The sequence below is a fragment of the Hyla sarda genome, chromosome 3, assembly GCF_029499605.1.
Source record: "Hyla sarda isolate aHylSar1 chromosome 3, aHylSar1.hap1, whole genome shotgun sequence".
Classification (NCBI taxonomy): domain Eukaryota; kingdom Metazoa; phylum Chordata; class Amphibia; order Anura; family Hylidae; genus Hyla; species Hyla sarda.
Genome location: NC_079191.1, coordinates 404,918,154 through 404,945,554, shown reverse-complemented (window position 1 = coordinate 404,945,554; position 27,401 = coordinate 404,918,154). Strand labels below are relative to the sequence as shown.

The 27,401-nt window shown below is 42.8% G+C and overlaps 1 protein-coding gene across 1 annotated transcript; it reads left to right on the top strand.

Moving 5' to 3' along the window:
• The first annotated feature begins 4,782 nt into the window (after positions 1 to 4,782).
• Positions 4,783 to 26,986, top strand: SLC3A1 (solute carrier family 3 member 1). The gene is made up of 10 exons (XM_056568126.1): positions 4,783 to 5,575; positions 11,569 to 11,748; positions 11,833 to 11,990; positions 14,276 to 14,401; positions 18,532 to 18,651; positions 19,485 to 19,609; positions 19,720 to 19,921; positions 23,671 to 23,850; positions 24,461 to 24,577; positions 26,366 to 26,986. The coding sequence occupies exons 1-10, from the start codon at positions 5,158 to 5,160 to the stop codon at positions 26,804 to 26,806; spliced, it is 2,067 nt and encodes a 688-aa protein (XP_056424101.1). The 5' UTR covers positions 4,783 to 5,157; the 3' UTR covers positions 26,807 to 26,986.
• Positions 26,987 to 27,401: the final 415 nt, after the last annotated feature.

Genomic DNA, 27,401 nt, shown 5'->3' with positions numbered 1-27,401 from the left:
TGTCAAAACCGCTGTAACAATCAGCCACCCCTGTGCAAATCACCTCAAATGTACATGGTGCAATCTCCCTTCTGGGCCTTGTTGTGCGCCCCCAGAGCACTTTGCGCCCACATATGGGGTATCTCCGTAGTCGGGAGAAATTGCATTACAAATTTTGGAGGGCTTTTTTCCCCTTTTACCTCTCGTCAAAATGAAAAGTATTGGGCAACACCAGCATGTTAGTGTAAACAATTAATTTTTTTACACTAACATGCTGGTGTAGACCCCAACTTCACCTTTTCATAAGGGGTGAAAGGAGAAAAAGCCCCCCAAAATTTGTAAGGCAATTTCTCCCGAGTACGGCGATATCCCATATGTGGCCCTAAACTGTTGCCTTGAAATACGACAGGGCTCCAAAGTGAGAGCGCCATGTGCATTTGAGGCCTGAATTAGGGATTTGCATAGGGGGTGACATAGGGGTATTCTACGCCAGTGATTCCCAAACAGGGTGCCTCCAGCTGTTGCAAAACTCCCAGCATGCTTGGACAGTCAACGGCTGTCCGGCAATACTGGGAGTTGTTGTTTTGCAACAGCTGGAGGCTCCATTTTGGTAACAGTGGCGTACCAGACGTTTTTCATTTTTATTGGGGAGGGGAGGGGGGCTGTGTAGGGGTATGTGTATATTTAGTGTTTTTTACTTTATTTTGTGTTAGTGTAGTGTAGTGTTTTTAGAGTACAGTCACACGGGCGGGGGATTACAGCGAGTTTCCCACTGCGAGTTTGAGCTGTCGCGCAAAATTTGCTGCATCGCAAACTTGCAGCCTGATACTCACTGTAAGCCCCCTGCCCATGTGAATGTACCCTGTACATTCACAGGGGCAGGAGGGAACCTCCAGCTGTTGCAAAACTACAACTCCCAGCATATACAGTCTATCAGTGCATGCTGGTAGTTATAGTTTTGCAACAGCTGGAGGCTCACGGGTTGGGAAACACTGAGTTAGGAAACAGACAATGTTTCCCAACCAGTGTGCCTCCAGTTGTTGCAAAACCACAACTCCCAAACATTCTCAGGCATGCTGGAAGTAGTAGTTCAGCAACATCTTTAGAGCCAGATGTTGCCAAACTACAACTCCCAGCATGCTTGGAGTTGTAGTTTTGCAACATCTGGAGGACTACAGTTTGCAGACCACTAATACAGTGGTTCCCAATCTGTGCCCTTCCAGATGTTGCAAAACTACAACTCCCAGTATGTCAAAATTGTCCAGGCATGCTGGGAGTTGTAGTTCTGCAACATCTGAAGGGCCAGATGTTACAGAACTACAACTCCCAGCATGCCTGGACAGTAAGGGCATGCTGAGGATGTGTAGTTTTGCAACATCTGGAAGGGTACAGTGGTCTGCAAACTGTGGACCTCCAGATGCAAAACTGCAACTCCCAGCATGCCCAGATGCCAAGGGCTGTCTGGGCATGCTGGGAGTTGCAGTCTAAGGGGACCAGATGGAGCAGTCCATATCGCTTTACGGCGGTCTGGACTGCTGCAACAGTCCCGCGCCGCCGCCGAAGATCAACTCATCTGTCGCCACCGCCGCTGTCTCTGCCCGCCGGGATCTGGGTCTTCAGGGACGAGGTAAGTACCGGGGCTGGTCCCCAGCACTCCCCCGTCCCCCGCCGCATCCTCCGGTCTTCCTCCCGTCCTCTCCGGACTTCCAGGGGCTGGGCAGGGCGGGAGGAAGCAACCGCCCCCACCCCTGTGATTGGTCGGTTAGCTAACCGATGGATCGCAGGGGATAGGAGGAGGTAGCAGGTGAGCATGGTCCTGGATCATGCAAAATTACCAGGAGGTCGGGTCCCAGAGACCCGATCAGCCCGGTATCGCCGCAGATCGCAAGGGCGATTTCCCTTGCGATTTGCGGCAATCGCCGACATGGGGGGCAGACATGGCCCCCCTCTGCGTTTGCCCTGGATGCCTGCTGAAGCATTTCAGCAGGCATCCGCTTCCGATCTCTGCCCGGCGCGCGGCAGGGACCGGAAAACGCCAGGGCGTATGGATACACCCTGGGTCCTTAAGGCCCAGAGTGTGAGGGCGTATCCATACGCCCTTGGTCCTTAAGAGGTTAAGGGATTAAATATCACCTAAAATGAATCTGACAGCTTTATTTACTGATAAGAGCTGCAGACACCATTGTATAGTGGTTTGGGTATAAAAGCAAACTGTAGCTTTCCTGGAGCTGATATTCCAAACTTATATAAATTTCCTTTTTATTTCTCAGCCAAGTGTCAAGGAAGTGTCCCAGCCTCTTCTTGATTGATGTATAGAGCTTTGGTTGTCAGACAAGAAGAGGCTGGAAGGTGAGGGCAAGTGAGTAGATGTGGCAGACTGTGGCACCTGAACAGCTCAGCCCTACCTCCTTGACACTTGGCTGAGAAATAAATAGGCAATTTTATAAGTTTGGCAACTGACATCTGCTCCAGGACAGGTACTGTTTGATTCTATACCCTACCAGCTATCCAACAGTGTCTACAGCTCTTTAACCCCTTAAGGACCAAGCCCATTTTAACCTTAAGGACCAGGCCAATTTTATTTTTGCGTTTTTGTTTTTTCCTCCTTGCCTTCTAAAATCCATAACTCTTTTATATTTCCATCTGCAAACCCATATAAGGGCTTGTTTTTTGCGTGGCCAATTGTACTTTGTAATGAAACCTCTCATTTTACCATAAAATGTACAGCGAACCCAAAACAAATTTTTTTAGGGAGGAAATTTAAATGAAAACCACAATTTTGCACATTTTGGAGGGTTTTGTCTTCACACTGTACACTTTATGGAAAAAATGACATGTGTTCTTTATTCTCTGGGTCAATACGATTAAAATGATACCCATGGCTACTTTAATATTTTTGTACCGCTTAAAAAATCAAAAAATTATTGTACAAAATCAGTAATCTAAAATCGCCCTATTTTGACCACCTATAACTTTTTCATTTTTCCGTATATAGGGCGGTATGGGGGCTCATTGTTTGCGCCGTCATCTGTACTTTTTATCGATACCACATTTGCATATATAACTTTTAGAAAACATTTTATAATTTTTTTTTATAAAATGTAACAAAAAAGCAGCATTTTTGGACTTTTTTTTATTTTTTACGTTTACGCCATTCACCGTACGGGATCATTAACATTATATTTTGATAGTTTGGACATTTACGCATGCGGTAATACCAAATGTTTCCCGCTTTTTGGGGGTAAAATGGGAAAAACAGACAATTTTTATTTTTATTGGGGGAGGGGATTTTTCACTTTTTTGTACTTTTAATTTTTAACATTTTTTTACTTTTTTTTTTACACTTTTTATGTCCCCATAGGGGACTATCTGTAGCAATCATTTGATTGCTAATACTGTTCAGTGCTATGTATAGGACATAGCACTGATCAGTATTATCGGTGGTCTTCTGCTCGATCTCAGACCAGAGCAGAAGACCCTGGAAGACAGCCGGAGCCAGGTGAGGGGACCTCCGGCCGCCATGCTGGATGATCGGATCACCGTGGCAGCGCTGCGGGCGATCCGATCATCCATTCAAAGTACCGCAATGCCACAGATGTCGTGATTTGTATTGATCATGGCATCTGAGTGGTTAATGGCGAACATCCACATGATCGCGGATGTCGGCCATTACCGGCGGGTCCTGCCGTGTTTGACGCGAGCACCGTTCCGATGCTCGCTGTCATACACAGGACGTAAATGCACGTCCTGGTGCGCGAAGTCCCGCCAAACCAGGACGTACATTCATGTCCGTGGTCGTTAAAGGGGTACTCCGGTGGAAAACTTTTTTTTTTTAATCAACTGGTGCCAGAAAGTTAAACAGATTTCTAAATTACTTCTATTCAAAAAATCTTAATCCTTCCAGTACTTATTAACTGTTGAAATTCTTTTCTTTTTGGAGCACAGTGCTCTCTGCTGACATCTCTGTCAATTTTAAGAACGGTCCAGTGTAGGAGAAAATCGCCATAGCAAACATATGATGCTCGAGACAGTTCCTAAAATGGACAGAGATGTCAGCAGAGAGCACTGTGCTACTGTGGATAGGGGATAAGTTGGATTTTGCTGCAGATGTCCTTTAAATAATGAAGTCCCTTTAAATAAACCCCTACTAGAAATGTGAGGGTCTCAACAAGCAGCACATTTTTGCCACAATAAAAAATAACTTTTGAAGAGATGAGAAAGATAGTTATTCACATATATCAGTCTGGAAGAACGTATGGAAATAAATAAAAATAAAAAAATAAAAAGGAATAAGAAAGGAGATTTTATCATTCTTTTCATACGTATGGCTTTTATATGACAATTTTTTTTAACTTACTTTTTCTTACGTGTGCCCTATTTATCAAATAGTCCCATGAACTTGATAAATAAATCGCACGTTAGCAAAACTCGGGAAACCCGCTTACAAAAGCATTTTGGGGGAGGAGCCGTGACATCACAATACTCCGGCCCCGTGATCGGCAGTCATCAGACCCGGAGCGAACATGCTCCAGGGGCTGATGGTAACGGGGTGCTAAGATGTCTTAGCGCCGAGTACCCCTTTAAAGTGGGTGTTCATGTCCTTGATAAATCTCCTTCAAGAAGAATTTGTTTTTGCCTTTGATTTGTTTTGAAGAGATTGAATAAAAAAGCAATCTGTACTTCACCTTACAGTTGTTTTGGATTTAGACTCCCCGCACTTTTTTGTGTATTTATGCAAAACATGAAGCTAAGACTTCGTAAGACTCTCACAATCACAATATTTGAAAGTCAAATCCATCTCCAGAAAGGATCCATTGTGTGAACTTCACCAGGAATGTTTGCGCATCAAACAACCATTGTTCTTCCTCAGAGCGATCACGCTGCCAAGATTGACTTGTACTTTACTGTTTGTTCCCGAGCTGCTGAGAGCAAACGCATATTCCTCTTATCAGCGCTACACTACAGACAGATTGAGGACATCCATTAATTCAGGTCGACATGCCTATGTGGACCATCAATGATTACCAGAACTTTGTATTATTCTGCCTCTCTGTACCTTGACCTAAGCTCAGGTATTTAAAGGGAATTCACAGTGGTGTGCTCGCAGACCTCAGGTAAACTTTTCCAGTCATCACCACTTCTGCATGTCCCTGGTCAGAGGTTGGCTTAGCTGTGGCCATGACTGAGGAGGTAAATTCAGTTGAGATGAAGAAGACAGGGGTGGAGAACAATGGTTTTGTTGTTGATCAAGCGAATGATGAACCTGCCACACTGGAAAGCAGAAAAAATAGCCTTATCGAAGACCAAATGTACACACTTAAATTGGATTCTACCGAAGACCAGATCCCTCTGAAGCCGTACGCTGGGATGCCAAAAAATGTTCTACTCCATTTTTCTAATCAGCCATGCTATAGAATTACCCGAGAGATCCTCTTTTGGCTCATCATCGTAGCAACACTGGCCATAATAGCGGCCACCATCACAATTATTGCCCTCTCTCCCAAGTGTCTTGACTGGTGGCAGAGAAGTCCGATTTATCAAGTCTACCCAAAGTCCTTCCGAGACAGTGACAGTGATGGCTCTGGTGATCTTAAGGGTATGTGCTATGTTTAAGGTTTTATTCTTTAAATGTTTACTGTTTTTTGCTCACTTCAGTGTTTGTCTGTGCTCTACAACAGTAGACAACCCTGTCCTCTAGGCCCACCAACATTCCAGTTACTTCATAAGAATACAACATAGAAAAATTCAAATCCTGGACTGTTAGTGGGCCTTAAGGACTGGGCTAGGGACCTCTGAGCTACGAAGGGGAAAACATGGGTTAATGGAAATCAATGAGAATCTTTGGGCCTTAATATAACAGTTCTCCCACGGGTCAATCGCCCACATACATCTCTCTATTATGGAGATTATTTCATGGTGGGAGTTTTCTAAACCAAAATGCACTTTACTATCTGTCAGTAAGGAAAAGAATGACGAGAAAGAAAAATAAGCCTGACAAATATAAAAAGCTTGTACCCCCTTGTTTCCCAACCAGGGGGCCTCCAGCAAAACCACAACTCCCAGCATGTCTGGACAGCGAAAGGCAAATTCTGGTGCAGACAGATTTCAGCACAAAACCCCACCAAAACAAGTCGGAAACACTTTAGTGCATGAGAAACACTATTTCGGCATATAACTGTATACTGTAAGAGAAGTTATATAAGTATAACTCCAGAGAGACTGTTAAATAAATGATACTAGTCAGAAAATAGAAAATCTGTAAAAAGAAAATAATCCTAACCAAGCCCTGTCTGGTCAAATGCACCATTACTTGACAGAATATGTTGATACATGGCAGCAAAGATCACATTTTAATGACTGTATATGGATGCCATAGAGGCCCCATATCACAATGAAACATCCTGCACGATGCTCTGTCCTCCCTCCGCTCCTCCAGACTCCTATGTCCCCATGATATCCCTCACTCTCCAGACTCTTCTGTCCCCTCCACACTCCTCTATCCTCCCCAGACTTCTCTGTCCCCCTTCAGTTACTTCTGTTTTCTCCAGACCCCTCTGTCCTTTTCACACTCATTTGTCCTCCTCCAGACTCCTAAGTCCCCCTTCATTTGCCTCTGTCCTCTCCAGCCCCTCTGACCTTCTCCAGAACCCTTTGTACAGTTAGCTTTTCCCCCTCCAGACTCCTCTGTCATATCCAGATCCCTCAGTCACCCTTCAGACTCATCTGTCCTCCTCCAGACCAATCTTTCCCCCACGTGCTACCTCTGTCCCCTCTTGATCCCTCAGTCTACCTCCAGACCCCTTTGTCCTCTCCACACTCTTCTATCCTCCTCCAAACTCTTCTGTCCTTCTCAATTTACCTCTGTTTCCTTCACACTTCTATGTCCCCACCAGACCCCTCTGTTTCCATCCAGACCCCCATGTCCCCTTCAGATCTCTCTGTCCCCTCTAAACTTCTCTGACCTCCTCCAGACTTCTCTGTGCCCTCCACACTCATCTATTCTTCTCTAGACTCCACTGTCCCCCTCTGGTTACCTCTGTGTCCTCCAGACACCAATACTATGAATATAACCAGAAACTCTTCACTGTTCTACTCTACACCTACATTGCTCAAAAAAATAAAGGGAACCCCCATACACATAAAATAACAAGCCAGACGAACCACAATGGGACCGGACAACCTTTAAATACACTGCTCAAAAAAATAAAGGGAACACTTAAACAACACAATGTAACTCCAAGTCAATCACAGTTCTGTGAGATCACACTGTCCACTCAGGAAGCAACACTGATTGACAATCAATTTCACATGCTGTTGTGCTAATGGAACAGTCAACAGGTGGAAATTTATAGGCTAATAGCAAAACACCCCCAATACAGGAGTGGCTCTGCAGATGGTGACTACAGACCACTTCTCAGTTCCTATGCTTCCTGGCTAATGTTTTGGTCACTTTTGAATGTTCACTCTAGTGGTAGCATGAGACGAAGTCTACAACCCACACAAGTGGCTCAGGTAGTGCAGCTCATCCAGGATGGCACATCAATGCGAGCTGTGGCAAGAAGGTTTGCTGTGTCTGTGAGCGTAGTGTCCAGAGCATGGAGGCGCTACCAGTAGACGTGAAGGAGGCCGTAGGAGGGCAACAACCCAGCAGCAGGACCGCTACCTCCACCTTTGTGCAAGTAGAAGCAGGAGGAGCACTGTCAGAGTCCTGCAAAATGACCTCCAGCAGGCCACAAATGTGCATGTGTCCACTCAAACAGTCAGGAACAGACTCCATGAGAGTTATGAGGGAATGACATCCACAGGTGGGGGTTGTGCTTACAGCCCAACACCGTGCAGGACGTTTGGCATTTGCCAGAGAACACCAAGATTGGCAAATTCTCCACTGGCTCCCTGAGCTCTTCACAGATGAAAGCGGGTTCACACTGAGCACATGTGACAGACGTGACAGAGTCTGGAGATGCCGTGGAGAATGTTCTGCTGCCTTGAACATCCTCTAGCATGAACAGTTTGGCATTGGGTCAGTAATGGTGTGGGGTGGCATGTCTTTGGGGGGCCGCACAGCCATCCATGTGCTTGCCAGAGGTAGCCTGACTGCTATTAGGTGCCGAGATGAGATCCTCAGACCCCTTGTGAGACAATATGCTGGTGCGGTTGGCACTGGGTTCCTCCTAATGCAAGACAATGCTAGACCTCATGTGGCTGGAGTGTGTCAGCAGTTCCTGCAAGAGGAAGACATTGATGCTATGGACTTGCCCGCCTGTTCCTCAGATCTGAATCCTGTTGAGCATATCTGGGACATCATATCTCACTCCATCCACCAATGCCACATTGCACCACAGACTGTTCAGGAGTTGGCGGATGCTTTAGTCCAGGTCTGGGAGGACATCCTTCAGGAGACCATCCGCCACCTCATCAGGAGCATGCCCAGGCATTGTAGGGAGGTCATACGGGCACGTGGAGGCCACACACACTACTGAGCCTCATTGTGACTTGTTTTAAGGACATTACATAAAGTTGGATCAGTCTGTAGAGTGGTTTTCCACTTTGATTTTGAGTGTGACTCCATATCCAGACCTCCATGGGTTGATAAATTTGATTTCCATTGATAATTTTTGTGTGATTTTGTTGTCAACACATTCAACTATGTAAAGACGAAAGTATTTCATACAATTAGTTCATTTATACAGATCTAGGATGTGCTATCTTAGTGTTCCCTTTATTTTTAAAAGCAGTGTATTTACACTCTACCAGTAAGGAAGCTGCTATCATACCCATGGGCCATATATTCTTATGTGTCACTTGAACCAAGGCCTTCAATTTATAATATTGACACATAATGAAGAATAGATGACGCAAGGTGAGAAAAGAGATCATATTATGTAGTGTATATTTAGAATATATTAATTAGAAAAAACTAATAATAATAATGATAACAACTCATAGAGATGCCTTAATATAAATATATACCCGTTACGTCAATAGGACAAAGAGGCAAAATAAATAGCCATAAGTGTCCGAGCACCCAATTAAACCAAGTTGAAAATTGGAAGGTTATGTAATGATAACGAGATGCACCCATTAGTCTCCCACTGTGACTATTATGGAAACGTTATTACATCATTGTGTGTGGCGATTCACAGGATAGGAGATAAGTGTCCAGTCTCTGCGATGTCCATAACGGGGCCTGGAAATTCCCTACTGCATAAAGCGCTGGATCCGCACACGCTACATGCATTTTCTATGGGAGCACTAGAGATATCACATGTATAGAACCAGTGCTTCCATAGAAAATGCATGGAGCGTGTGCTTACCCTGTCCTGCATGCAGCTGGGAAATTCAGGGCCCTGTTCTGGAGATCGTGAGGGGTCCCAGAAGTCAGACCCCCCACCATCAGACACTTATCCCCTAACCTGTGAATACAGGATTAGTTGTTTAACGCTAGAGTACCCTTTTAGCCTTCTCATCTCCATGTTGAAAAATTCTATATTTGTACAGTTTGAAGTTGGAAATATATGCAATAAAATAACACATATGCCCACATGTTATGATTGTGGGACTCAAAAAAAACATAGTAGACTAATCCTGCAAAGTCCTGCTATATATATATATATATATATATATATATATATATATATATAAATAATATTTTTTCTTATTTTATGTCTATAAATTTGCCCATATTAATCAATACAAACCAAATGATTTCAGCATTACATGTGTTTGTGATGGTATGTGACGGATCTATTCACTATTAGGTTACAGCTATACAGTTACTTTGTCCTGTAGGGATCACTGCCAGTGGATTACAGGTGTACTTTGCCCTTGTTAGTATTGCAAATAATGAATTAGCCTAAAAAAATACAGTAAGTGGCTGTACCGTACATACAGTATGATGCCAGATGACTATGAAATATAGGGTTTTGATGATTTTATTGTTTTATGGTTTAATGCCTTCCTTAAGGACTTTTGCTCAGATTATCTTCTTGAAAACATGATAATGATGGTTGTTTTATTTGCTGTGTCCTTGAATAAGCTGTCCTAAAGCAACAATATAGATAGCAGAGACCACTGTTACAATATTGCCAGATTTTAAATGTCCCTTGCCCAGTAGTGATCACCTTTTAAGATCATCCTTGGGCTGATTGGATGGTAAACCATAATATTGTAGTAGTATGAGAATAATATGATCATGTACATTAGATTAATGTTGCCTAAACATGACAATTTCAGCTGAACTAGCCAACCATCTAGTGTGCATGGTGGCTTCCCATCCAGCTTTTCCAGCTTTTATTCATTGTAATCTGATCAGAATATATAGGTAATACATCTATAGGATAGGTCCTCCAGAGTCCTAAGCTGGGAACCCTTGAAATGTGGATAAAACTAGGGAACAAGATGTGTTATTTTTTCCCCAAAAAATATACTTACTAAACACTATTATATATATATATATATATATATATATATATATATATATATATATATATATTTATTATATAGGGTAAGGGAACCCCTTTACTTGAACCATGCCCTGCTTTCCCCAGGTGAACCTTACCTTATTTTTTATAGTTTAGAGAAGTTCTAGACAAATTCTGTAATGCCGGTGGTCGGTATCCATCGGTGTGCAGCATGTCCTGCTGCTTGCCTCAGCTGAGCCACATGCTCTGTTCTCCCTCCTCTCTGCAAGCTCCGGACTTTTTCCTCTGCACTGTTGCAGGCGCACCCTGTAGGGGCCACATGGGTGCATGTGCTGTCACTTTAAGGTTCCGTGCACGTCCATGATTCCTGTCCTCTAAATCCTGCCAGACACCATCTTTATGACTTTTAGCACTTCTCCCTTCCCGTGGAGCCTGAGCAATATTGTGTTTCTTCACTGCAAAGGTAACTGTCTGTTTTCCTGTGACCCTGTGTTCCTGAGCAAGCCTGTTACCTGACTCTCCTTTAGCCTGATCCCTCTGTTCCTGTCTTGCTTTTCCAGTGCATGACCTGGATTGTCAACAAAGCCAATCTGGCTCCACCTGGCTGTATCTGAGCTCCTCAGCTCTGCTGCTATTATATATTCAAAATCTTGACAAATCTGTGGGAGTATGACAAATACAATGTCTTCTGAATGTGATAAGGGGCACCACATGAGAGATTTACAGGAAAAAAACATAATGAATTGGTATGCCAAATAAACATAATCAAGCTTTTGTAATGGGGTTATCATCCATAAAAAACACCAATAAACATTAGATCCACTAGAGACCAAGCCTCCATAGTTAGGAGGGAGGGATGTTCTGAAAGTTTAATAGATACAAACTCCCCATGTGACTGTTGTCACCTGGTTAGGCGGTACAATTGTTAGACAGGTCCACCAGAATACCAAAGGATCCCCAAGTGAGCTTAACATAACAATAGGCCCAGCCCAAAGGTCCAGACTTCGGCTGTTCGGGCATGGTTGGAGTTGTAGCTTTGCTTCAGCTGGAGGAGGCATCCTGGTTGGGAAAAACTGCTTTAGATTGTCAGTTCTCTCGTATAGATTGTCCTGTTGTCTCATTGTTTTGCTATCATTTGTAACATCCTAATGGTTTTTAAACTTTCCAGGAGTACAAGAAAAGATAGACCACTTTGTGTATTTGGATGTGAGCACCGTATGGGTTGCTCCCTTTTACACATCCACTCTGAAAGACTACCGATACGCAGTTGAAGACTTCAGATCTGTTGACCCTAGTTTCGGGACCATGAGTGATTTCGAGAACCTACTTGCTGGTCTCCATGACAAAGGTAATAGAAAGTGATTTATGAGCCAGGCTCATTTCATTGGCTGTACCTAGATCTTAACCATCACCCAATCGTCTCATCCACTAGGTATAAAACTTATCATTGATCTAATCCCAAATCACACCAGCAACAAACACAAGTGGTTCGAGTTAAGCAGAAATCGAACCGATAAATATACTGACTACTATATTTGGCATGACTGCGAATATAATGGAAGCTATGTTACTACCCCACCCAATAACTGGGTAAGTTTCAACAAGAATTTCTAAATATATGCATGTCTTGTATAGATATTGTTTTAATTTGGTCTTTGTGGATACTCGTATGTCTGATATAACACAAGACAATTGATTGGCCGAGCAGGCAATTTCCCTTTTCCCAAATTGAAACCAGAAAGTGGAAATCATCAGGCCAATTTTACTATCTGGTTCTTGGGACTGGCAGGGGACGGGCCTTCGAAGGGTGTCAAACGTCCCCTCGATCGTTTTTCCCTTCCTAACCCTATGTTTTACAGTTATTTACAATTATGTCATGCCTTCTGAGCTGACCTGGGTCTGGAGAGGTTGGCGATCTCTCAGAATTTGGTGGTGGCTTAGATAGTAACGGACCTCTCCTCAGCGGGGGACCTAATTTCAGCCTTGTTGTAACATCTGCACTCCGGCCAGACACACTGGTCGTGAGCGCTCTCTTGTCATGGCCCCGCTGCGGGCGGGGCTAGGACTCGCATCGCGGGACGCACCTGCATGCGAATCCCAGCCCGTCACTCACCTCCCTGGTCTTCCTGTCCTCGCAGCGACGGTGAACGTGCCCCCGCCTCCGGAGCTCTTACATTTAAATTGCCAGTACTCATTTAATTAAGTGTCTACACCTGCACCCTGTCTTTAAGTACTCCTCCCTTGTAACCCTGCCGGATCTTTGTGGCCTTGTGCCCTAGTGAAAGCATACTGTGTTCCTGATATCCGTGTTCCTTATCCTTGTTCTGTTACCTGACCCTGCACCTGTGCCATCTGCCCTGACCCACTGCTACCTTGACCTCATCTTGCCTGTTTCCTTTTGTGCCATGCCACATCCCAGCAACCTGTGTGGACGAGTCTTGCCAGGGGTAGCGACCTGGGTGCTGCCTGCCACAGCAAAACCATCCCACCTTGCGGCGGGCTCTGGTGAAAACCAGAGGCACCTTTAGACTCCGCTCCTTGTCATGGCTCACGTCATCATCCACACAGGCCCAGAGGATCCACCATCTGCCGTGACCCTAAAACTTGTACTTTTCCTTGCTTGATATTGTTTCACATAAAAACCCAAACAGTAGAGAGAAGTGGGAGTGTTCCTTTGGTTGACCATTGGAGAAAGTCCTTGGCGATGACTCTGCAACTTGGCTTTCCCAGCTTTATTTGCTTCATGGTGTCTATAGGACTAAATTTCTCTATGCTGTTTGTATAATGACTGATTCCTATTGTCCTCTGTGCTCCCCCTGATGCTTACCTTCTTCATATGATGTAGTCTAGCGCCGCCCTGAAGACCTTTTGGAAGGGATCTATTGATATAAGTTTATAGGTGTATTAGGTCTCCGTTGGTCAGTGTACTGGATTATGTGGAAGATTTGCAGAGTAGTAGTGGCTAGAATGCTGTATATAATTTATATATTCATTGTGCTTCATTAGGGTGCCCCCCCCCCCCCCAATGGTCTTGATGATCCGGGTCTCGCCTCTAGAGAAATAAAGAGGTTATCCAGTATCTAACAACTTATTCTTAGATACCAGATAACCCCCGTGATATCCCGCCCAGCGCACCCCGGCTATCCTCATGAATGGAGGTTTGTTGACCACGGCACAAAGCTGCGGCTGACACGCCCCCTCCATATATCTCTATGGCAGAGCCGGACATACAGTATTTGGGTATCTTCGGCTCTGCCATAGAGATGCATGGAGAGGGCATGTTGGTCGCAGCTTCATGCCTTGGTTGACACGCTCCATTCATGCACAGAGCCAGGGTGCCGGGCAGGGGATCCAAGCAGTCAGACTCCCTGTGATCTGAAACTTATCCCTATCCTGTGGATAGGATATAAGTTGTTAGATGCTGGACTACTTCTTTAAGGAGGTTTCGCCTACCATAGATTTACGAGTAATGTACATGCCAGCCTATAGATCTGCATATCATATGTGCATGAATTTCTGTGATATTCTCAGATCATTTGGTGCATATTTTGCTTTTCTGTAATGTTTATATTTAGTGGTGGGGTTGAGAACAAGAGGAAATTGGTTCTCCCTGTTGGGGAACCTAATGTTTGTAAAATTTGAAAATCTGTTTATAAGACTAAATAGGAATAGGAAATTCATCAGGCAATGGTGTTACAGAAGTCCAGCCTTCCCCTTCCTCTCACCAAATAACCTCTTTAATTTTGTTCAGAATACAAAAAATGATACCCAATTTTTTTTTGTTATTATGTAACCGGAGTCATATTCAATTTCTAAACCTGTACCTATTAGAAGTAAATAATTTTTCTGCATTAACATTATTCCGTTATTTTTAGGTGAGTGTATATGGAGACTCTGCTTGGGAATATGACGGTGAAAGGAGGCAATGCTATCTTCACCAGTTCCGTAAAGAGCAACCCGACTTAAATTTCCACAATCCTGATGTACAAGATGAAATATTGGTAAGTGGAAATACGAAATCAGTAAAAAATGCTTTGTCATATTAGGATACATATTGCCTGACAAAAGGTCTGGATATAGATCTAGGAGCTAGTGCAAAAAACTTTGTACCTGGTTGTACAGATTACTTCATGTTTTGTTTCCACCAGAAGTCTAAATAGAGACCCCATGTTATTCTCCGCAGTTCCAAAGACCCTTAGGAGTCAAATGTGTACGCACACACACACACTCTCACACAACTACATGACTATGGCCCTGTGGGAATGGGAGTCTGATGGTCATACTTATCCTATGTAGTTGGTGTAGATGTCTCCATTCACCAGCACACTCTTAGAGTTAGCATAGTCTCTATTATAAATCTCTCCAATGAGGAATAGATGGACGTTCCACACCAGATTGGTAGGACAATGTTTCTGCCATGGGCATGCCATATGCTTCTTTGCATGGCACACTATTAAGAGGTTATTTTAGTAATTCCAAAAAGTTTGGAGAGTTCTGAAAACTCATTTTTTATTTTCTCACTTCCTCCTCGTCTTCTAATAGCCATAACGCTTTAAATTTTCCACCAACAGACCATTATATTTTTTTGCGCCACCAATTGTACTCTGTAACATCATCACTCATTTTCCAACAAAACCTACAGTTACACACAAAAAAATACGCCATTTTCCATCTTTTGGGGGCCTCTGTTTCTACACAAGGCCCTTTTCGGTAAAAATGACACATTGGGGTTTATTTACGAAGAGTGGAGTGTAGTTTTCTTTGTGGGTTTTGATTTCCGACAGGTATTTTCCCAAGGTATTTACTAAGGTTTCCCTACATTTTGCACTTTTCCCTATGTTTTGCTTTTTTTACACATGCTCTGATCTGTAGGGGTTTTCCCAGCTCAAATCCACCACATTTTCTGTGGAAACTTTAGTAAATATGTTGGGATTTTTCAAAACTGTCGAGGACCCACCCCTTTTGTCGGGACCACGCCCACTTTTGGGTTTTTCTTAGAAACTGCAGGGTTTTGTTTTTTTTTGGTCGCAATTTGTGTCGCATGGAACGTGCGACACAATTTGGGTGCAAAACCCGACAAAAAAGAGTCGGGATCACATTAGTAAATAAACCCCATTATCTTTATTCTGTAGGTCCATAGGATTACAATGACACCCAATTTGTGTAGGTTTTGTTTTAATAATTTTTTTTTAATTATAACTTTTGTACAATAATTAGTATGCTTAAAAATGTGCTCTTCTAACCCCTACAACACTTTTATTTTCGGGGATGTATGAGGGCTCATTTTGATGAGTGATCTGTATTTTTCTATTGGAATTTTGATTTGGTAATTCACCTTGCGGTTTAACTTCAGTTCAGTGTTCAGAATTAAATGTTTTATTTTTTCAAATAGGAAAGTAAAACAAGGAAACAACCAATAAGGATGGGATGCAAAAGCTCAAATACAGAATTATAGAAGTCAGGGTGACAAAACATAGACAAATGTGATGGAAACAATGAAACAGCCACACAATAACCAGGAACAAGGGGCACATGGGGAAACTGCCCCAGGAAACTTATAGCTGGCAATACAATGGTACTAAGTAACAGCGTATCAGGATAATTTTCAACTAACTAGTGAAGATGGGCAGGACAAGGGTGCTAGTGAGGGCAGGACAATAAGGCAGACATACAGGATGATTAACTTAATATTTTTATTGTTCGGACATTTTCCTACACGGTGATACCACATATGTTTCTGTTTTATTTTTGTTTACATAATTTTATTTGAAAAATGGGAAAAGTGGGGTGATTCAAACTTTAATTAGGGAAAGGGTTAATTCACTTTTATCAACAATCGTTTGGACATTTTATTCATAATTTTTTGGTCCCCATAGAACTATTGCATACACCGAACAATGCTGTGCCATATTCCTCTGTCAGATGCTCTTGATTCTGCGTTGACGACGTTCAGTCAGTTCTTTCCAGTATCTTTCCCCGTGTCACATGTTGACATCTTGTTTACACCTGCCTGCGTTCCATCACAGAATGGAGAATTAGCTCTAAAATGAGAAAGGTTAATAAGTTTATACTTCAATCAGTTAATAGGTGCGGCAGTAACTCGGAAAAGCGTTGAACTTTACACCGTCTGGTTTTCTCATTAAGGTATAATTATAAAATTAGTCACTCTACACCTACTTTAGACTGCTGACAACTTGTCCAAGAAACCTTTACAACAATAAGAGAAGATTCGCTGATTTATAATTATTAACTTTTATATGAGCGACACAAATTAGCCATTAAGTTATTGTGGCAAAAGGAAGTGATTAACTCCGTTCTAGGTATCTGTACATGTGATGCCTTCATATGAGCGCCACCATAAAAAAAGGGACAACTATGCTACTGATGATTACTATCCCCTGAGTTAGTGCTATGTCTAAGGTTCGGTTCACACTACAGAATCCCCAGCTGGAAAAATTCTGTCCGGAGATTCCGAGTGCTAGGAAAGCATGGACATTGACGTCCACATAGAATTCCACCTAAAGAATAGACAAGACCATTCTTTTTGTGGTGGAATTTCAGCGTCAGGATATCCGCTGCTAAGTTTCCGTAGTGTGCACTGTGCAGCGGAATCCCATTACCAGCAAAGAGATTCTGCTGCACCTGAATTTCTGCTTTGAAATTACACTCTAAAGTTCTAAAGGGTCTGGTTTAGAAAGCCTGTTATTATATACCCTATAGAGCAGGGTCACACGGGGCGCATCCGCAGCGGATGTGCGGATACGCCAATGGCAGTCACTGAGGGGCTGCAGAGTGAGCTCCCGGCAGCAGCTGGGAGCTCACTCTGCAGTCCCTCAGTGACTGTTGTCGGCGTATTCACAGCATCAAAGACACTGCGGTGCACCACGTGTGACCCTGCCCTTAGGGAACTTGGATCCTCATTTTTTCCCTAAGCCTATAGCTTTCACAAAGAGTTGCATCCAAAGTGACGTAAGTAAATGCAGGGAAAGAAAATATTAATTTTCAATTTACTGTATGGTAATAAGAAACCCTTACTTACTATAAAAATACATGCATATATATTGCTTGTCTGCAGGTATGCACACACAGAGCTAAACTGAACACTTGCTGCAGATTTAAATATAATTCAAACATGTTCCACCACTCTAAATTGGTGTCCTCAAGGGTAACCCAATAGTCTGGCAACCCCACTTCTGCCAGACTAAGCCCTCCAGCCCTGAGTCATGCCACTCCACAGGCATAGCACCACACCATCATTATAGATCTCAAAGAAGATCGCCAGGAGAGTTAGAGAAACTAGGTACAAAACTCAGGATAGTTCATTTAAAGAGTACCTCTCATGATCTTGTTAAATTTTATAATCCTCCCAGTTCACTGCCCCATCATGATAAACCACCCCCTGCCTTTATTTTTATTATTTTTTAGGTTTCTACCTTGATATTGCTCTGTATTTTCTGCTCAGTCTCATTCAGATTAACAGACTGGGAAGGGGTGTTCCCCAGTAGGTGTGACATCATCTGAAGTCGTACAGGGAAGAACTTTCTTCCTCACTCTGCTACACCCAGCCCAGAGCAGTTCAGTGTGAGATGAGCTATGATTGGCTAAGGCTGCACACACACCCCTCAGCACTACAGACTGCATTTCCTGATTTTGGACTTTTGGCAGGCCAGCAGGAGTCCAAAGTCTGTGAAGAGATAGGGGGAAATGTGCTCTGGACAAGTAGGGAGACACCTAGTGGAATCTTTTTTTAAACACAAATAAAACATAGAAAACTTCAAGTACATTAGAAAAATGTTTTATTTACCATAAGGAGTGCAATAGCAAAACAGTTTTATCAAGCGTGCCCATTTAAATGTAGTAGTTTTGCAAAAATCATAGAAAAAAAAAACATGACATGAGCCCATCCTCATCCAAGTAAAGCCCTTTACGGTTGTCTATTCCTTTAAGATATTTGACTATTGCAATGAGTGTTGTAAACTTGTGTATCTTGGTTTCTATGTCACAATAAATATCTGATCATAGTTTAGGTGCTTTCTCGATGATTCAGTCTTAATCAGATGGAAAGAAGACGGATTATGTCTTCATCAATACAGTTTCCATAGCAGTTACATTAATCTGCTTCTTATCCCAGGATATTATAAAATTCTGGCTGGGCAAAGGTGTTGATGGCTTTACAGTCGATGCGGCTAAGTTCCTCCTGGAAGCAGAACACCTGCGAGATGAACCTCAGGTCAACAAACTACAAGATCCGGTACGTGTCCGCAGTTCATACCTCTTAGGTGGACAGATAATGTTGTATTGTTCACAATTGTTACATGGATCTTAAGTAAGAATTAAAGAGTTATTAGGAGGGGGCTCCAGAGGTTTGCGGATATAGAATTGCTCACAATAGTCACATTTTACTTTCATATCTTGGTTTGGTGAAAATCTCTTGAGATCCCATGAGTGCTGTCACAACAGTCCGTTTAGAGGCAGTCATCTCCAGGTTCAGTAGTTAATATTATGTTATATATTCTTTATTTTGGTGCAAAAAAGGTGCAGAATGTATGGCAGGGCTAGGACGCCAACAGATCAAATCAAGCTGAGTGACAACAGCTGTCACCCAGCTTGCTTTGATTTGTTGGCATCCTTGTCCAGCCGTACATGCTGTACCTTCTTTGCCCCAAAATAAAGACATAATTGCTGAAGCTCTGTAATTGCTTCCCATTTCTTTCTGGATGTGAATTTTATGTGGACACTGTATCTACGGGGTTCAAGCACCCAAAATACAAGTGATGCATATGGCAAAGGATGGGGACTGCTTTGAATAAATTTAAAGGAGTACTCTGTCCCAAGACATTTTGTCCCTTATCCAAAGGATAGGGGATTAGATGTCTGTCTGAGGGGTCTACGTGCAGTTACCCGGCCTTCTGAACATTATGTTCAGAACGCTGGATTCAGGTAGCTGTGGTCAAAGCGTCACGCCACGCCCTTTCCTTTCATGTCTATCCTTTGGACAGAGTACCCCTTTAAGCTAAATGTGTTGCAAGGCCAAGTGCCGACCGCTGTGACTGCTTGGTTTTCTATTATGTTATTTCTCCTTAGGCCACAATTAAATCCTATGGAGAACTATATCACGACTACACAACCACACAGGTTGGTATGCACGACATCCTGCGGGATTTCCGCCAGGCCATGAACTCCTTCAGCAGAGAACCAGGACGTTACAGGTAATGCAACCTACATGACATTATACTGAAGGAGAGGTGTGTGTGTCTTGAGAATGAGAAGGACATCCAGAGTGCCGATGCAGCTTGCTTATAGAAGACTATTCTTGCAGGTTCATGGGCACCGAGGCCAATGATCAGAATACAATAGCAAAAACAATGATGTATTATGGCAACTCCTTCATCCAGGAAGCAGACTTTCCACTCAACTTCTATCTGTTTGACCTGAACAAAGAAATCTCAGGAAATTCTGTATTTGACAAAGTGGATCTTTGGATGAAATCAATGCCCAAAGGAAAATGGCCTCACTGGATGGTACGATGCATTTTTCTTCATACATGATATATATTGCACAAACCTTGCACCTGTGGACCAACAAAGTATGGTCTGGTCAATATGTCCATAGAGTGCCTGCATTTAAGTGGTGGTATATACCTTTTTAGGACCAGAGAATGTTGGCTACTTTATATCGGGGCACTGATGACTGCTCATGATAGATGTGAACACTATTGTGTCCTAGAACCTAGTGATCAGGCTATTCCTGGTGCATAGGGCGAGTTTAGGTCTGACAGCAACTAACAGCCTCTTGCTTAAATGCCTTGCAACAGAAGCTGATAACAACAACCCCATCTGGATACTCAATGCAAAAGAAACCCTGTGATCAATTGGATCAGGTGGTGGGGAACGGAACAGGTTAAAGGGGGTTGTCCAATTTGGATGAACCCTACATGATCAAACAAGCCCTTTACAATAAGTTGATCATAAACTGTCCCTCTGCTGGAACCCCAGATTAGTGTAATGTAGGACGTCCCCTAGAGCAAACGGTGCTCTTCCCAACCATTCTCTGCTGTGGCTTTTAAAGGGGTACTCCAGTGGAAAACTTTTCTTTGTTTTTTAATCAACTGGTGCCAGAAAGTTAAACAGATTTGTAAATTACTTCTATTAAAAAATCTTAATCCTTCCAGTACTTAGTAGCTGCTGAATACTACAGAGGAAATTCTTTTTACATCACAAGCACAGTGCTCTCTGCTGACATCTCTGTCCATTTTAGGAACTGTCTAGAGCAGGATATGTTTGCTATGGGGAATTTCTCCTACTCTGGACAGTTCTTAAAATGAACAGAGATGTCAGCAGAGAGCACTGTGGTCATGATGTCAGCAGAGAGTTCTGTGTTATAAAAAGAAAAGAATTTCCTCTGTTGTATTCAGCAGCTCATAAGTACTGGAAAGATTAAGATATTTTTTTAAATAGAAATAATTTACAAATCTGTTAAACTTTCTGGCACCAGTTGAAAAAAAAAAAAAAAAGTTTTCCACCGGAGTACCCCTTTAACTTATTCCCTAATAAACTATTAGGGATGTAAGAAAAAAATCGATTCTCGCGATAATCGCGATTTTTTCATTTGCCGATATTGAATCGATTCAAAATATTTTTGAATCGATTCTTTTAGGGATGTGGAATTTTTATCTCCTGACGCCCAGAACAGCATGTCCTGGGCATCAGGAGATAAAAGTTCCACATTTGTGGAGCCGGGCAGGCCGAATCTGACACGCCGTCGCTCTGGGTGTATGGAGCGGGCTCCGACTCGTGCCCGCTCCGTACTATGCGACCCCCGGCTGATTTCAGTAGCCGGGGGCCGCCGCTAATAGCCAGCATGCGGCGATCGCCGCGGCTGGCTATTAAAGGAGTACTCCGGTGCACACTTTTCTCATGTTATCCCGTCCGGGCTGCAAAATAAAAGAAAACGCACTTTATCTTACCTGCCAACAAGCCCCCGGAGCTCCGGTACAGGTTTTCGGTCCCCGGGCTGTATTCTTCTTACTTCCTGTTAGCCCGGCACGTCACATGGAGCTTCAGCCTATCACTGGCCGCAGCGATGTCCCGCCTCTGCTGGTGATAGGCTGAAGCTCCGTGTGACGTGCCGGGCTAACAGGAAGTAAGAAGAGTACAGCCCGGGGACCAAACACCTGTACCGGAGCTCCGGGGGCGCGTTGGCAGGTAAGATAAAGTGCGTTTTCTTTTATTTTGCAGCCCGGACGGAATAAAATGAGAAAAGTGAGCACCAGACTACTAGATCGCCGCTGTCAAAGCTGACAGCGGCGTCTATTGGGATCTATGAATGCTCCCAGGTGGGCGATGTATCGGGATATATCGTGATGTATCGTCACTTAGACGGTATCGCGATATATCAAATCGCCACACTGGCATCGCGATTCGAATCGTATCGCCAAATTCTTGGCGATTCACACCCCTATAAACTATAATAACATTTTTCTATGTTAGATAACTCTGTTAAAGGGGTTTTCACATGAAAGAAAAATATATCTCCCCAGCCATCTCCAGTCTTTGTGGCTACCCTTTAGTCCCACAATAATAGGCCTCTCACTAGCCAGCCAGCCAGCCAGCCAGCATCCTGCTCTGTACTGATGAGGGGGCAACAGTCCCAAAACAGTCTTCTGTAGGTGGATTTTCTTTCCCTCTGGAGAGATTTCTAGTTTGATATACATTCCCAGTCAGTTTCTAGGGTCGTGTAAGAGTAGAGTTGGGTGGTATAACAGTTCATACCGAATACGGAAATTTTCCTCCTGCACGATATGAATTTTTGCCCATACCGCAATACCGGTTGGGCCCCTCTCCCCTCGAATGAGTGAATTATCTGCCGCAGCGTGCTGTCCCCACATGGGGGAACTAATCATGTGACCTGCGAGCGCTGTTCTGCTTTTTCTTCCGCCCCCCCAATGAATTATCAGCTGTGCTGTTCCCCTCATCATGTTACCCGCAAGCGCTCCTCTGCTCATCCTCCTATGAGTTGAAGGCCGCCGGCGCTAGAAATCTGTACTGTACTACAAATAACTTTGCTCGGGCTGAAAAAATAAACAAAATAAACTTTAATCACCTTCCGACGTTCCCCGTTACCGGCCTCATGGTCCCTCCGCTGCGGTCCTGGGGATGGGGACGTCACAGAGCAGTCTGCCTATCGCTGATAGGCTGAGCCCACTGTCATTTAAGGAGCAGGCCGGCTTCATACATGACAGTGCGCTCAGCCTATCACCAGTGGCAGCGATGTCCCGCCCCGGCCGATGATAGGCTGGCGGCTCTGTGACTTTCCCGTCCCGAAGAAACGGCTAGAGGACCACAGCACAGGACAGTGAAGACAGTACCAGAGCTCGGGAAACGCTATTTGTAGTACAGTACAGATTTCTAGCGCTGGAGGCCCGCAACTCATAGGGGGACGAGCAGAGGAGCGCTTGCGGTGACATGATGTGGGGACAGCGCAGTTGATAATTCATTTTGGGGGGGAGGGGGGGGGGTTGGTGTTGGAAGAGAAGCGGCGCCCAGGACACTTGGGGGGGGGGGGAATACTGTTAAATACTGTGGAACCGCCATCACTTACAAAAATACAGTAATACACGTTTTTGCTCATACCGCCCAGCTCTATGTAAGAGCTGCTTTACATATACTTTAGTCCCAGAATTCCCAGTGGAGCATCAATGGCCTAAGTCTCCGCACATATTTACTGATACTCTCCTTAAGCAGAAACATTACCCCTTAGCAAAGAAGCTTTTCCAAATCCCTAAAGTGCTAAGAGCTAGAATGCCTCCTCACTCCCCTCCCATCCCTGTCCCTGCTTGACTAAGAGTAAACCGGAAGCCAAGCTCTGTTTCTTGAGCTATAGGTGTTTTTCTACATTATGGAAGCACAGACAGATATGAAAGGTACCACGTGTCTCTTCGCACTAGTATGTGACATTACCTCTAGACCCTGGACTAAGTGACAAATTGAAAAACATTTTGTGCCTCAGTTGTCAAAACTTGTTGTCAATTGTTAAAAGGTAAAAAATACACCTAAAAGAAATCAAGTACCATTTTGGTTACAAATGTGGTAAAATAAAAAGATTGATAATAAGTAAAAATAAAATATAAAATAAAAAACAAAAAAAGGAACCAAAATATGTTACCAACAAAATACATTCTACAAAAAAAAAAAGTTACAAAGTTCAGCAATCTCTATGTATGTTGGTTGACCGGTTTATAGCGTTACATTTTTGGTAATAATTCTTTCAGGTAGGAAGCCCCAGCAATTCTCGCATTGCTTCTCGGGTGGGATCAGACTATGTGAAGGTCATTAATATGCTTCTGCTGACTCTTCCCGGCACCCCTACCACTTATTATGGTGAAGAATTAGGAATGCAAGACAATCCTATGCTAAATATCACCGCAGACCCATCTGGTCAATATAATCCAGTAAGTATCTTGCATTCATGTTGGGCATTTTCTAGACTCCCAGTAGGTTCTGCATCTGAGTATTTCTCCATTATGAAGTTTTATATGGAATTAATGTATTATGGGAATTGTACAAAAGATGTACTGGACAACCTACAAAAAGTTGTAGGTTCATGAGAACTTCTAGATTCATATATTGTCCTTTTTCTGGGTACTGCCAGATGTCAGGAGTCTTCTGTTGGTTCTAATGGGATTTAATTCCTGGAGACCCTTTGGCTTTTATTCTACACCCTGTCACTCATCTTCCAACACTGTTTAGAACCATCTTTAGACACAATACAATTCCAATTTTATTTATTTATAGCGCCTACAGATTCCGCAGCCAATTTCTGTGTTACAGTGTCCCCATCATGCTAGATGTAGATGGGGCTCATGGCAACCACCGATCAGACATTTCTCATGTAGCCTATCAATGTACTGCCAAGGTTATTCATGATATAATGGGTGGGATTTAACATTTCACCAATATTTAAGCCCAGACTATAACTACACTATAATGCTCACCACACTCCAGTAAGTCCAGAGGTTATTCTTTATAACTGGTCTTAAAAATACTTTGTTAACTCCATAGGCAGAATATCCAGAGAAGACACCAATGCAGTGGGATACAAGCTCAAATGCTGGGTTCAGTGGTGCCAACACAACATGGCTGCCAACTAACCAGGACTATCAAGAAGTAAATGTTGAAGTAAGTAGCACTAAATCTACAATAGGCACACCTATAAGTCACCCATTGCCCGGCAAACCCTGTTGAATTCTCAAGGGTACATTCTGTTTTTGTAGGGGTTACTATAGTCTTGATGGCATGAATAGTACCAGGAGAAGTGCCGACAGAGGTTCCAAACAGAGCCTTAAAGGGGTACTTTGCCCCTAGACTTCTTATCCCCTATCCAAAGGATAGTAGTCCTCCCATTCCCCGTATTACTCTGGTTGCCAGTCTTTGAATCCTCTCAAACGCCACTATATCTTTCTTGTACACTATATTCCATGTGTGGTCTGACTAGTGATTTGTACAGCGGTAGAATTATTTACTTGTCATGGGCATCTATATCCCTATTGACGCACCCCATGATTTTATTTGCCTTGGCAGCAGCTGCCTGACACTGGTCACTACAGCTAAATTTACTGTTAACTAAGACCCCTAAGTCATTTTCCATGTCAGTCGTCCCATGTGATCTCCATTTAATACATAATCTCAGCCCGGATTTTTCCTCCCCATGTGCATTACCTAAACCTCATCTGCCACTTCCCAGCCCAAACCTCAAACCTATCCAGATCCATTTGTAACAGTGCACTGTCCTCTATTGTGTTAACCACTTTACAGAGGTTAGTATCATCTGCAAAGATTGCTACTTTACCATTCAACCCCTCTACAAGGTCATTAATAAATATATTAAATTGAACAGGACTCAAGACTGACCCCTGTGGTACCCCACTAGTAACAGTCACCCAATCAGAATTAAGTACCATTAATAACCACCCTCTGTTTCCCATCACTGAGCCAGTTACTTACCCACTTGCACACATTTTCCCCCAGCCCAGTCCTTCCCATTTTATGCACCAACCATTTATGTGCCACCGTATCAAATGTTTTTGAAAAACCAAGATCTACGACATCCAGCGATTTCCCCCTTGTCCAGTCTGGAGCTCACCTCCTCATTAAAGCTGATCAGGTTAGTTTGACAGGTCTGATCCCTCATAAATCCATGCTGATATAGAGTCATACTCCAAAATAGCATCTCTTAGAAAACCCTCAAACAATTTACATACAACCGAGGTTAAACTAACAGGCCTATAATTCCTGGGGTCACCTTTTGACCCCTTTTTAAATAATGGCACCACATTTGCTATGCATCAGTCCTGGGGAACAGACCCTGTAACTATAGAGTCCCTGAATATTAAAAATAGGGGTCTGTCTATTACATTACTTAATTCCTTTAGAACACGGGGGTGAATGCCATCTGGACCTGGTGATTTGTCTATTTAGATTTTTTTGTAGGCGGCACTGTACTTCTTCCTGGGTTAGGCAGGTGACCTGTACTGGGGAGTTTACCTTATCTCGCTGTATTTCACCTGGCATTTAATTTTCCTCGGTGAATACAGTGGAGAAGAATTTAATATATTTGCTTTTTCCTGGTCCCAGTCTATAATTTCTTCCTCATCATTTTTTAAAGGGCCAACACTTTCATTTTTAACCTTTTTGCTATTTATATAGTTAAAAAACATTTTGGGTTTAGTTTTACTTTATTTGTCAAGGAGTCTTTCTGTCTCTATTTTTAACATTTTTATTCATCCACATTGGTTTTCTTTTATTCCCATAAGGTATATACATCTTACACCGAGAATTTAAAATATTCTTAAAAGTCTCCCATTTAGTGTCAGTATTTTTTTTTTTTTTTTGAGGACATGATTCCATTTTATATTGTTAAGGGCTTCTCTGAGTTGATCAAACTTTGCCTGGAAATTCTTTTCACAGGTTCAAAAGACGCAGCCAAATTCAACACTAAACTTGTATCGGGATATAATCCAGTTACGAAAGGAAGAGTTGCCCATCCACAGGGGTTGGTTGTGTTACGCCTGGAATGACGCCAATATTTTTGCCTACGTGAGAGAAGTTGACGGGATGAACAAAGTATTCATGATGGTGCTTAATTTTGGTGTGAGGGTATCTGTGAATATCAAAGTCCTTATCCCAGACCTTCCAGAGCAGGCAAAAATCAGATTAAGTACAATATCCGCGAACAATGGAAAGACTGTCAATATCGATAACATTAGCACAGAGCGTGGAGAGGGGTTAATACTGGAGTATAAAACCAACAAACCACTGCACAACATGGAGGCCTTCAAGGACAAGTGTTTCATTTCAGAAAAAGCCTGTTATTCCAGCGCCTTTAATTTACTATACAAGAATTGCTAAAACTGCTGTAAGGCGCTAAAGGTATGTGCACTCATTATTTGTGGCCTACTTTACATATGATAGGACACAAATATGGTGTGAACACATTCTTAGTGCCATGTAAATACAAGTATTCATACACATCTGTCATGCAAGAAAAAAAATACAAATAAAAATAGTTCACAGTTGGGAAATTTATATCCCATTTCTTTCTTTTTTTTTTTCTTTTCTTATTCAAGATATTTATTAAAATTTTGCAACACAAAGGGTGGGAACGGGATACAGAAAAGAAAAATCTGGGGGAGGGGAAAGCGAGTAATAATAATAGAACAGTAACCGAGGGTTACAAAATTATAACACGCAAAATGACTAATACAGTCTAATCTGTGTCAGTAGTGAGCGAGTAATCCAAGCCTCCTATCTCAAAGAAATCTTCTAAGCAGTGGTGTTACATAGACCTTAAAGGGGTATTCCAGGATTTTATTTTTTTTATTTGACTATGCTACAGGGGCTGTAAAGTTAGTGTAGTTAATATAGTATCTTACTCATTTTTATTGTAAAAGTTTAAGTATTTTAAAAGTAGTTACAAATATTGTTATTTTTTTTAATGGTTTCA